At 45.3% G+C, this 14,013-nt stretch overlaps 1 protein-coding gene across 1 annotated transcript in view; it reads left to right on the top strand.

The window, feature by feature from the left end:
- The window catches only part of CAMKV (CaM kinase like vesicle associated), a 174,122-nt gene extending 160,803 nt beyond the window's left edge, over window positions 1-13,319 (top strand). The window contains exons 10-11 of the mRNA XM_082265293.1: window positions 5-92; window positions 12,338-13,319. Coding sequence (XP_082121419.1) covers window positions 5-92; window positions 12,338-12,526 — 277 coding nt within the window. The 3' untranslated portion in view covers window positions 12,527-13,319. The remainder of the gene's footprint in view (window positions 1-4; window positions 93-12,337) is intronic.
- Window positions 13,320-14,013: the final 694 nt, after the last annotated feature.

Raw genomic sequence — 14,013 nt, 5'->3', positions numbered from 1 at the left:
TCAGGATTTCAGGGAATGCAGCATCCGATAAAAACATCAAGGACGGAGTGTGTGCGCAAATTGAGAAGAACTTCGCTAAAGCCAAATGGAAGGTAATAATTGTATTCATTCTATGTTAAATGTATTCCTCTGACCAAACAATCAGAAACAGACTTTATGAGGGTGGCCTGAGGGCCCGACGTCCTCTACTGGGCGCTGTGCTCACTGCCCGGCACCGTGGAGCTCGATTGGCATTTGTCATTGAACACCAGAATTGGCAGCTCCACCACTGGCGCCCTGTGCTTTTCACAGATGAGAGCAGGTTCACCCTGAGCACATGTGACAGACGTGAAAGGGTCTGGAGAAGTTGTGGAGAACGTTATGCTGACGTTCAGCATGACCGGTTTGGTGGTGGTCAGTGATGGTCTGGGGAGGCAAATCCATGGAGGGACGCACAGACCTCTACAGGCTAGACAATGGCACCCTAACTGCCATTAGGTATCGGGATGAAATCCTTGGACCCATTGTCAGACCCTACGCTGGTGCAGTGGGTCCTGGGTTCCTCCTGGTGCACGACAATGCCCGGCCTCATGTGGTGAGAGTATGTAGCCAGTTCCTGGAGGATGAAGGAATTGATACCATTGGATGGCCCCCACACTCGCCTGATCTAAATCCAATAGAACACCTCTGGGACATTATGTTTTGTTCCATCCGACGCCGCCAGGTTGCACCTCAGTCTGTTCAGGAGCTCAGTGAGGCCCTGGTCCAGATCTGGGAGGAAATACCCCAGGACTCCACCTGTCGTCTCATTAGGAGCATGCCCCGATGTTGTCAGGCATGCATACAACCATGTGGGGACCATACAAACTACTGAGGACCATTCTGAGTTGCTGCAATGAGATTTTAGCAAAATGGACTCGCCTGCTGCATCATTTTTCACTTTGATTTTTAGGGGGGTGTTTGAATTCAGCCCTCTGTAGGGTGATAATTTTAATTTCCATCAAATGATGTGACATCCTTTCCTTCCTAACACATTACCCAGTCCATACCAGTATAGATCCTAACACATTACCCAGTCCATACCAGTATAGATCCTAGCACATTACCCAGTCCATACCAGTAGAGATCCTAACACATTACCCAGTCCATACCAGTATAGATCCCAACACATTACCCAGTCCATACCAGTATAGATCCTAACACATTACCCAGTCCATACCAGTATAGATCCTAACACATTACCCAGTCCATACCAGTATAGATCCTAACACATTACCCAGTCAATACCAGTATAGATCCTAACACATTACCCAGTCCATACCAGTATAGATCCCAACACATTACCCAGTCCATACCAGTATAGATCCTAACACATTACCCAGTCCATACCAGTATAGATCCTAACACATTACCCAGTCAATACCAGTATAGATCCTAACACATTACCCAGCCCATGCCAGTATAGATCCTAACACATTACCCTGTCCATACCAGTATAGATCCAAACACATTACCCAGTCAATACCAGCATAGATCCTAACACATTACCCAGCCCATACCAGTACAGATCCTAACACATTACCCAGTCCATACCAGTATAGATCCCTAACACATTACCCAGTCCATACCAGTATAGATCCTAACAAATTACCCAGCCCATACCAGTATAGATCCTAACACATGATCCAGTCCATACCTGTATAGATCCCTAACACATTACTCAGTCCATACCAGTATAGATCCTAACACATTACCCAGTCCATACCAGTATAGATCCTAACACATTACCCAGTCCGTACCAGTATAGATCCTGACACATTACCCAGTCCATACCAGTATAGATCCTAACACATTACCCAGCCCATACCAGTATAGATCCTAACACATTATCCAGTCCATACCAGTATAGATCCTAACACATTACCCAGCCCATACCAGTATAGATCCTAACACATTATCCAGTCCATACCAGTATAGATCCTAACACATTACCCAGTCCATACCAGTATAGATCCTAACACATTACCCAGTCCGTACCAGTATAGATCCTGACACATTACCCAGTCCATACCAGTATAGATCCTAACACATTATCCAGTCCATACCAGTATAGATCCTAACACATTATCCAGTCCATACCAGTATAGATATCCAGCATGAGCTTTTTCCCTATTCAGATTTTATGTGTTTTCAAAGTGTTCCTTTATTTTTTTTGAGCAATGTATATTAATTCTATGTATCAATATTAGTGTTGTGTACTGGAAACTAATTACTCGTTTAATAGAAGCTTTAGCTTCTTTTTAGAAGGAAGGTCCTGCTACATCTAAAATGTGTTGGATTTCCACTGATAATTAAAGATCATTAGCACCCAACCACCTCGATTCATAATTTTCACACTCCTTTTCTTCTTCACCCAAAAGTTCCTCAGTAGGTAAAAGGGAAACCCAAAATTGAGAGCAACCTAGGTTAATTGTCAACTTGGATGACTGTTTTTGCCACCCACCAATGGTTCGATCACCCTTACGACCCCTGGATGCCATTCCGTGTTTGCTGTCCCTTCGTGGTTCCTAGGATTCAGGCACATCAACCAAATATTCTGTCACATAGCTACCAGCTTCCTAGCAACCGATTATGCTATTCGTTGTTGGTTGCTAGGATGCAGGCAGCTTGGGGTTGTTACAGTTTGGCCCAGCCACCAGCTTCCTAGCATCCAATGATGCTGTTTGTTGTTGGTTGCTAGTATGCCGGCAGCTTGGGGTTGTTACTGTGTGGCCCAGCCACCAGCTTCCTAGCAACCAATGATGCTGTGCGCATTGTTGGTTGCTAGGATTGCTAGGATGCCGGCAGTTTGGGGTTGTTACTGTGCGGCCAGCCACCAGCTTCCTAACAACCAATAATTCTGTGCGTTGTTGGTTGCTAGAATGCAGGCAGCTTGGGGTTTTTACAGTGTGGCCCAATGACCAGCTTCCTAGCAACCAATGATGCTGTGTGTTGTTGGTTGCTAGGATGCTGACAGCTTGGGGTTGTTACAATGTGGCAAAGCCACCAGCTTCCTAGGCAACCAATGATGCTGTGCATTGTTGGTTGCTAGGATGCAGGCAGCTTGGGGGTTTTACAGTGTGGCTAAGCTAGTTAGTAACACTGCCCTGGGCAACGTTATAGAGCTGCAGTGAGGATGGAGTGTATAGTATGCACACTCTCAGTGCCGCCGGAGATAGTTGCCTCATTATGTCTCATTGACCGCACACATCTGTGCCTACCCCCAATACCGATGTTACCAAATCTGCCTTTCTCCACATCATTGGGACCTAACAATCCTCTCAAGTTTAGCACCACCCCAAAAAAATCCTTGTAGGGCCCATTCACACTAGGTGTGATAGGTCTGCATTGGGTGGCTATTCCAGCGCGGTCACACCGCAGTCCTACTGTAAGACAAAGCTAAATGCCTTGTCTCCTACTCGTTCACCCCAATGCATTGCGGTGGTGTGCGCTGAAAAAAAGTACAGCATACAGTACTTTTTTAAGCACAGTGGGAGACAATCCGCTGCCTTGCACCTTGTGGCGGCCAATAGAACTTAATAAAATGTCACTGTGTGACGTTATAATAAAGATCATAAAAAAAAAAAAAAATGAACAGTGTGATGTGATTGGTGCATCGGTACTGCTGTCACCCCGCCATGCACCAATTGCTGCATCGTAAAGCAGCGGCTGGAATGAGTGTCCCCGATAACCACTTTAACCGCTTAAGCCCCAGCCCTATTTCGGACACTTTTTGTTCACAAGTTGAAACCAGTATTTTTTCCTAAAAAACTACTTAGAATCCCCAAACATTATATATATTTTTTTAGCAAAGACTCTGGAGAATAAAATGTCGGTCATTGCAATATTTTTTGTCACGCGGTATTTGCGCAGCGGTCTTTAAAACGCCATTTTTTTGGAAAAATTTTGAAAAATCTCATTTCACTGCATTTAAAAAATACTAAACAGTAAAGTTAGCCCATTTTTTTTGTATATTGTGAAAGATGATGTCACGCCGAGTAAATAGATACCCAACATGTTACGGTTTAAAATTGCGCCCCCCCCGTGGGATGGCGACAAACTACGGTCAATAGAGATCTCAATAGGCGACGCTTTAGATTTATTTAACGGTTACCAGTTTAGAGTTAGAGTGTAGCTCTTTTTTTTTAATTATTGCCCACGCTCTGGCGATCGCGGCGACACCTCACATGTGTGGTTTGAACAGCGATTTCATTCGCGGCTCGACTTCCGTATACGTTTTTTTTTGTGCGCGAGCTAACGGTGACGGGGGCGGCTAATTTTTTTTTTTTTCCTATTTATTTTATTTTTTTTAACTTTATTACAGGTTTTTTTTAAAAAAAAAAAATCTGATCACTTTTATTGCTGTCACAAACAATGTAAACATCCCTTGTGACACCAATATGACAGGTACTCTTAATGGAAGGATCGAGGGTCTAAAAGAACCTAGACCCCTCCACTACACTTCCATGTATGCAAAACGCCGAAAACTGCGTTTTTGCATACAGCCGTTTTTTAAATTTGCCGCTTTTTGCAGCACAGTAACCAGGAATTGACGTCATGGACGCCGCCTCCGGGTTACGTCATCGGAGACCCGATCAAAGCCGTTTCCGGCATTGATCGGGACTCCATCCAGCCGGCGGATGTACCGGCTGGGTGCTCGGGGCTCCCGGTGGGACGGGAGCCCCGAGCAAAGTCACGGAAGGCGGCGGGAGGGGGGGACGTCCCCTCCCGCTCACACAGGTAACGATCGAGCAGCTCCCGAGCCGCATCGGTCCTTACCGACGGAAAGCTGACCGTTGGCTGTTAACCACGGTACCGGGATGGTGCCTCTAGCTAGAGGCATCACTCCGGTATACCCCCGCAAAATCTGCAGACGTAAATATACGTCGATATGCGGTAAGTGGTTAAGACCAGGCCTTGTTCTGACATTTGTTGTTTGGTAAATATCAGTAAAAATATTTTTTTCTAGTAAATTAGTTAAAACCCCCAAACATTATATATTTTTTTTTGGGCAGAGACCCTAGAGAATAAAATAGTGGTCGTTCAAACAGTGCTAAATATTAGTGCCTCCTCATCAGGGCCACCCTATCAGTGCCCATCATTGCATCCTGTCAGTGTCCATTAGTGAAGCCTATCAGTGCCCATCAATGCAGCCTCATCAGCTCACATCAGTGAAGGAGAAAAATTACTTATTTACAATATTTTCTGACAGAAACTAAGAAAACATTTTTTTTTTTTTAATTTCTGGTCATATTTGTTTTTTTTGTGTAGCAAAAAATAAAAAACTAAGCGGTGAATAAATACTAGGGATAGACTGATATGGTTTTTTCAGGGCCGATACCGATACCAATATTTTGGTCACAATGTATCGGTATCGGCTGATATTTTGTACATTTAAAGTTTTGAAAAATAAAGACAATTTGTGACACAAATCTGGTACTGAACATGTTAATTTTTGTTTAATGCTTAATGGCTGGCTGGAACCCTGTGGTAGCGGGCTGGCTGGCACCCTGTGGTGGGTGGCTGGCTGTCTGGCACCCTGTGGTGGATGGCTGGCTGTCTGGCACCCTGTGGTGGATGGCTGGCTGTCTGGCACCCTGTGGTGGATGGCTGGCTGGCTGGCTGGCACCCTGTGGTGGGTAGCTGGCTGGCACCCTGTGGTAGGTGGCTGGCTGGCACAGGAGCTGTGGGTGGCTGGCTGGCCAGGGGCTATGGGTGGCTGGCTGGTAAAGGGCCTGTGGGCAGTTGGCTGGTACAGTGCCTGTGGCTGGCTGGTACAGGGCCTATGGGTGGCTGGCTGGCTGGTACAGGGTCTGTGGGTGGCTGGCTGGCTGGTACAGGGCCTGTGGGTGGCTGGTACAGTGCCTGTCGCTGGCTGGTACAGGGCCTGTGGATGTGCGTGGCTGGCTGGCACCTGGCTGCTGTGGGTGGGTGTATGGCTGTGATACACTCCCGCGAGACTAGTCCCAACACCAGACAAGGCTGTCCAAGGCGAGGGAGGCGGCCTAAGAAGGCAGAATGACGTCACAAAAATATCGGCCAGTTCCGGGGCCGATACAATATATCGAGAAAAGTGCATATCGGCCCCCGATATATTGGTCTTGCCAATAATCGGTCTATCCCTAATAAATACCACCAAAAAAAAGCTCTATTTGTGTGAAGAAAATGATAAAAACTTCATATGGATACAGTGTTGCATGACTGTGCAGTTGTCATTCAAAGTGTGACAGCGCTGAAAGCTGAAAATTGGCCTGGGCAGGAAGGGGGGAAAGTGCCCGGTATTGAAGTGGTTAAAGGGCCGGGAGGCGCCAGCATGAAAAGGTTTACATCAAAAACATGATGTGCGTTTACAGTTAGGAGGACGGCAAGTGGTATTCCTGATGACAGGTCCACTTTAATCCAAGCTTCATTACTCAATATAAAACAAAGTCGCATAAAAGATACAAAATTATTTTTGGAGATCTCCAGACAGTGGAAATTTTAAGCCAAAGGCGCACATCCGCCTCTCACGGCGTTAAAGTCCCGCAGCTGTCCAAAGAAGCAGCTGCCGCTATCCGGGCCCTCAAATCCCTCCAATGTAATGAGTAATTATCGCTAATCCAGCCTCACACAGCACGCCGTACAGCCGGGACACCAACGGTTAACCAGATACCTACGCGTCCGAGACCCGCGGCGCTAATTCCGGTGTGATTTATATACCGAGAGGAAGGTGAGGCCCCGTAATCGGTTTAGCGATAAATACACACATACATTAACATCAGCCGCGTGCGATTAGTGGAGGCGCGCCGCGATTGTGTCACCTCGCCGCATGAACCCGGCGTATTCGCGGCCCGATTAGCATTTTCGTGTTGGCATTGTTGCCGTTTTATTGGGATTTGATTTCATTATTCTCCCGCGTTGGGGGGGTTCATGATTTTCACATGAGAAGAAAGTCAAGTTCTGCTTATCGTCTTTGTAATATTTAAGAGATTCAGCGCGGCGGTTTGATGCATATTTCACGAGCCCTCGCCGCAGACGTTCGGATGAGAGATTCAAATCCAGCAAAGTTTTTAATGGAAAAACGGAAGACTTTTGTACTGGATATGATTATGTGTGATCAGTGTCATCTCAGGAATCTCGTTAATGTTTTATAAGCTGCCTTTGTCTGCGCAATTTATAATGATGAGTATGTGGGGGGAGGGAGGGGCTATCAGAAATAGACATGAATTAATACTATATACAGGATTATTGTTACTACAGTGTCGGGACAAGATCATCCAGTGCCCAGGGCAAAGATGCCAAATTGCACCCCCCCCCCCTTCATTATATGCAAGCATGGCATGAGCTTATGAGGAGGAGGGGGAGAGAGAGCACAGCCATGACCAGAGCGAGGAATAATATCTCCCAGTACAAGAAGGAAAGGGGGGGGGGCAACAACTCAGGAGCATGGGGAAACCTGATTGAAAGGGGGACTCTACTGGGGACACCTGATTGAAAGGGGGACTCCACTTGGCAGAGGGGCGCAATTTTACATCTTTGCCCTGGGTGCTGAGTGACCTTATCCAGGCACTGCTTGGTAGCCATGGGTGACAACAATGATTTGTTCTTTCTACAAGGAGATAAAATGTAACAATTTTAGAGACCACTGGAGGGAATTAAAAAATAAATGTAAACATTGGTACATGATTACATTGTATTTCTTGTTCTTCCACTAAGGGCAGTAGTAAAATACAGTATTTTTACCACTAGATGGAGCTGGGGAGCATAGGAAATAGATATGTTTGTAACAAAAGATACAAGGTAATCATGTACCAACAGTTACATTTATTTGCTAATTCCCTCCAGTGTTCTCTAGATCTGTTATATTGTATCTCTTGTTACCAAGACGTATATGTATTTCCTGTGCACCTCGGCTCCATCTAGTGGCCATAATGCAGTATTTTACTACTGCCCCATAATGGAAGAGCATTCGTTCAGAAGAGAAAATAGCCTAAAGAACATTATTTTTTTCCCATTTCACAGAGAATGATGCAGATTTGCTTGCCCAATGCTATGCAATTAAAAAAAAAAAAAACAAAAGCGAAAATCAGTCCCTTGGTTACAGTGCTGGGACAAGGTCAAGTAACACCCATAGGTGCTCCCCCCTTTGTACCACCAGGGGCATAACTACAGGGGTTGCAGGGGGTGCAATTGCAACCGGGCCCCATGCTCCAGGGAGCCTGTGAGGCTCCCCTGTACACCTGGATAGGAGGGGTGGCAAGGGCAGCATGTAGAGAAATCACTGTCCTCCTTTTTCCTCCTGTAGCTGCGGGAGGAAAATGGAGGAGACTCCTCCTATCCAGTTCACTTGTGTTCTGCTGTCTCTGGGCCCCTGTGTGCTCCCCTGGTCCCCCCCTTCCTGTGCTCCCTTCCCTCTACTGCCGGCTGCTGCGGTGGATGTGTTACAATAGAGAACCAGGAAGGGGTCGGTAAATATGTAATTTACCAGCTCCTTCCTTTTTTGAAAGGACAGAGTCATAGTCAGTGACATTGTAAAAAAAAAATGATAAAAAATAATACAATTAAAATACCAATTCAGTGGGTGAACTTCAAGGATCGCAAAGGTCACACTTGCAACCGGGTAATGGCATTCCACCACCGTGGGGAGGCCCCAAGATGGCAGGAAGGGGGCCCACTGCAGAACTTGTGAAAGGACCGCAATAAAGGGCCCCACAATGAGAGCAAAGGGCCCCAGGATCAGTGGGAAGAGCCCCAGGCTTGAAGGGAAAGGCCCCGGGCAGGTTTCATGGTTTCTTGCTCCGGGGCCCTGAAGGTTCTAGTTACGCCTCTGTGTACCACCCTCCAACTGAAGCAGCCAAGATGGACATCTCTTCTGCCTAGCCCTCGGCCTGGCCCTGCTTAGTTGCCATGAGCAACAACAATGATTTGCTTAAGATGTATTCCCAATTTCTGGGCACACTGTGTTCAATGCTCTTTTTTTATGGGCAGTAGTAAAAAAAAAAAAAAAAAAAACACATTACGACCACCAGATGGAGCCGAGGAGCTTAGGCAATACATAGGTCTTTGTACAAAGAGAGTCCCTTGGTTACAATGCTGGGACAAGGCCCTTTTGCACCCAAGGTCAGAGGTGGCCATCTTGGCTGCTACAGTTAACCACTTCAATACCGGGCACTTTTACCCCCTTCCTGCTCAGGCCAATTTTCAGCACTGTTGCATTTGAATGACAGTTGCGCGGTCATGCAACAGTGTACCCAAATGAAACTTTTATGATTTAGATCACACAACTAGAGCTTTCTTTTGATGATATTTAGAGTGGAGTTCCACCCAAAAGTGGAACTTCTACTCCTAACCCCCTGACATGCCACATTTGTAGGGGGAGGGGGCGGGTACCTAGTTTTGACAGGTAGCCGCTCCCACTTCTGCTCAGGCCACCTAGGCGGCTCAAGCAAGAGTTCTTCTCTCCCCCTCCCTCCTTGCAATCTTCTGGGACATGTCACAGGTCTCAGAAGATTGCCCGGCCATATAGGATGCGCAGTGCCACTCGCGCATGCGCGGTTAGTCCGCACCGGGGAGAGGACCACACTAGTGATTCTGGTGCCGGGGCGAAGTGAGAGAGGGGAGCGAGGCCTCAGGCGGCCGTATCGATGGACCATGGGACAGGTGAGTGCGTGTTTATTAAAAGTCAGCAGATACACTTTTTGTAGCTTCTGACTTTTATTAAACACAGAAATGGCTTTAGTGCCGGTTCACACATATGCAAAGTCAGACATCGCATGTGATTCGAAGCTCACTGCTCTGCAAATCACATGTGATGTCTGTGCATTGCAAATTCAGCCATACAGATTGTATGGCTGAATTCACATCGCATTCGGACCAAACTCGCACAGGACCCTTTTTTTGGTCCGCACCAGAATGGGATCGCATGGGTGTTCACACCTATGCGATCCGATTCATGTCCGAACTGACAGCTCGCACTGTGATATGCGAAACTGATCTGGGAGTGTCGTTACCTTTGTATTGACACCGCCCAGCAATTTGCATATGGCAATGTGAACTGCCTGCGAGTTGAGTGCGATGCGGGAACCCATAGTGGATAACCAGAGTCTCCGCATCGCATATGTGTGAACCGGGACTTAATCACTGCTGGGTTTTTGTTTTTTGCTAAATAAACTAAAAATGACTGAAAATGTTGAAAAAAAAAAAGAACGTTATTCTTCCTTTCTGCTTTTGCAAATAAATAATCATTTTTTTATAAATTTAGCCCAAAATGTGTTCTGTTACATTTCTTTGGTGAAAATAACCCAAATCGATGTTTATTATTTAGTCTGTAGGAAAGTTATAGAGTAAACAAGCTATGGGATATATATCTGAAAATTGATCAATCCTGATCTACTGACATTTCTTGAGGCCTAAAAATGTTGACAGTACAAATATCCCCCAAATTACCGTTTTTTGGAATGTAGACAGTTCAAGGTATTTTGTAAGAGGCATGGCGTGTTGTAATTTTTTGGTCATAATTTGTTGGAAAATAAATAAATTAAAAAGAAAATGTTTTTTTTTAACATACGGTCACCAGTGCAGTAAAGCGTCATCATAGAACTGGTATGGCGGTGATCAGGGACACTGACTGGTGACAGTACGAAAAAAAAAAAATTATATTTTTTTATTTATTTTTTATTTAGTATTGAGTTTCTTAACCGCCTTAGCGGTATCCCCGAGCGTGACTCGGGGTGGATTTTCCATGCTATTATCGGTATCCCCGAGTCACGCTCGGGGTAGATGTGCAGAGCGTGCAGCGCTGTCCCTTACCTTCTCCTGGCGATCCAGTGATGATCTCCCATTGCTGTGATCGCCAGCCGTCTGAGATCCCCGCCGCTAATCCGCCGCTCTGATCACTTCCTAGTTCCGTTCCCTGCAGCAGCAATGGTGCATGGGAGCGGAACTGGGAGGGAAATTCAAATGTTGCACAAAACACAAACACATAACATTCATATTATATATATATATATATATGTATATATATATATATATATACATATATACACACACACACACACACACACACATATATATATATATATATATAATATATAACGCATGAATTGTAATCTAATCAATAATATAATTTTATTATATAATATTATATATATATATTATATTATATATTATATAATAAAATTATATTATTGATTAGATTATAATTCATGTGTTATATATTATATATATATATATATATATGTATATATATATATATATATATATATATACACACACACACACACACACACATATATATATATATATATATATATATATATATATATATATAATATATAACGCATGAATTATAATCTAATCAATAATATAATTTTATTATATAATATTATATATATATATTATATTATATATTATATAATAAAATTATATTATTGATTAGATTATAATTAATGCTTTTGTGTTTCAAATTTATCACATCTGGGATGTCTACTAGAGTCTTGTTTTGGTCAGGTTTAAGTCAGTAATTACTAAGAATGTTAGGCCTATAATACATAACGCCAAATTTCCATGCAAAAAACTTTACCGCTTTTGGTACATACTTCCTGACATAATCATACCGCCAGGGAGGTTAAATAAGGTTCACATATATATATATATATATATATATATATATATATATATATATATATATATATATACACTTTGACCAGAGCAATATAATATTACCATAGTAATATTGTACTACTCTGGGGAAGTGGTCGGGATTTTTTTTACACATTATGTTTGCTTATAGCAGTGAAATACATTGATATAAGCAAGCATTTTATTTAAATAAAACAAATTCATTCAGTTTGTTTTGCTGTGATTAGCTGCAATTGGCCCCAGCTGATCACATGGCACAGATGGGCTGTGATTGGCCCAGTCTGCACCAAATGAACACTGTGACCAATCACAGCTAGTAACACAATTGTACACAATGGATGGCTTCCTTTCAAGCCATCCATGGTGTACAGTTGTGTTACTAGCTGTGATTGGTCACAGTGATCATATGGCTGTGACTGGGCCAATCGCAGCCCCATCCGGGAGGACATCATTTAACGTCCACCAGGATCGACGAGAGTCCTGCTCAGCTGTCCTTTAGCTATAGGCTGGGCGGGAAGTGGTTATGATGTATTCCCAATTTCTGGGCACACGATGTACCATGCTCTTCCCCATTTACGACATTTTTGTATGAAAGTTTTTGAATGTTTTTGCATTTTGATAGAACTTTGCCAGTTTTTCCTGCTGTGATTAGGGTCTCAGCTAAGTAAGGTGCCTCATATTTCCTCATTTCTCTTTACAGAAAGCTGTGCGGGTGACCACCATGATGAAACGCCTGAGGGCACCGGAACAGACCGAGTCCAAGACCCCATCTCCGTCCCTGGACAGTGAGCGGACGCCAGGCCTGACTACCCCCGCACCGTCACCCGCCAGCACCCCAGCCGGAGAAACGCCATCCCCAATCAGCCCCTCTCCTGACGGCACCGGATGAGGACTGTCCTAACCGCCAACACCCTATTCACCGCAGAGCATACCGTCATTAACCCTTCCTCTCCCTCCACCGCGATGGCTTCTCTGCCATCATCTCATTAACATTTTCCTCCGCCAGTCTGGTCGGCAGCGGATGGTGGAGCAGAGATGCCGCTGCTGCCCCGCTAGAGAGAATTGCAGCGCTGACCTCCCACCACATTACCCATTAACCCTTCCACCGCTATGGCCAAGCATTACTTTTTAACCCTTTAGTTGCTAGAGATCTACTGCACTGTTAGAAGAATCCCCTTCCCCACTCATTCCCCTGATAGATGCTGGGCTAAATGTACAGATCCCATCATATCCCTCCTACACTTCCTCATAACTCCATTTCACCTTTCTGCACCCCCGGCACCCCTGCCGCTAAAGTGGACCTGTCACCACCAGCTAACGCTTTTCTGTGCTTCTAAAGCTACCTAAATATTTCCTGCATAAATTTTCTAAAGAGAGTTTTGGATAGTCTTCTCTCTGGCTGCCCCCCTACATGCTCCCAGTAACACATCATTCTTTTCTAAGATAATAAATAGAGGTCCCCCTCACTAGTGAGAATACAGGTCCGCTTTACGGCTGGGAGGAATCTCTTGTATATACACGGGCAGGCTTCTTTCCTCTTCTTGAACCCTGTATTAACCCCTGCCTGGGGCAGATGATTCAGGCTGGTTGCCCCCTTTTCTTTCCTTTTTTGTGGGGGCACATAATGTACAGACCTTTACCCCGTGTTTTGTATGCTTTTCTTTCAATAAACGTGCTGCTTCTCCCAATGGGTGTGGTTTGGTCAGACAGGTGATTGAAGGATGGGAGGCGTGGACTTGTCCGGGATCCGTTTGGGAGGTGGGGGCTTGTCCGGGATTAGTTTGGGAGGTGGGGGCTTGTCCGGGATCAGTTGGGGAGGTGGGGGCTTGTCCGGGATTAGTTGGGGAGGTGGGGGCTTGTCCGGGATCAGTTGGGGAGGTGGGGGCTTGTCCGGTATCAGTTGGGGAGGTGGGGGCTTGTCCGGGATTAGTTGGGGAGGTGGGGGCTTGTCCGGGATCAGTTGGGGAGGTGGGGGCTTGTCCGGGATCAGTTGGGGAGGTGGGGGCTTGTCCGGGATCAGTTTGGGAGGTGGGGACTTGCCTGGGCTGAAAAGTAACACTGAATGTTACATGGTTTACATAAAAATCTGCAAATTGCATCTATAGGCTGATATACACAGCCAGGTTGGGGCTGAGTGGAAGGCAGAAGAAGCCGTTGCCTTGGGCACTTCGACAGGAGGAACACGCATAAAAGGCAGGACTTGCAACCTGTGCTGCTACGGGGGGAAAGGGACATCGTTTGGGCTTTTTTACCTTGTGTACTAAGCACTGTGTAGAGCACTGACTGCCCATCAATGATGCCAGAGCAGGAGAGGACCAGCCTCATGACAGATAAATGTTAAGTATGGGTGCAGGGTAGGGGTGAGGATAAGACGGG

The sequence above is a fragment of the Pelophylax lessonae genome (genome assembly GCF_965119305.1).
Source record: "Pelophylax lessonae genome assembly, chromosome: 8".
NCBI lineage: Eukaryota > Metazoa > Chordata > Amphibia > Anura > Ranidae > Pelophylax > Pelophylax lessonae.
Note: the sequence above shows the minus strand (reverse complement) of the source record. Positions and strands in the feature narration are given on the sequence as shown.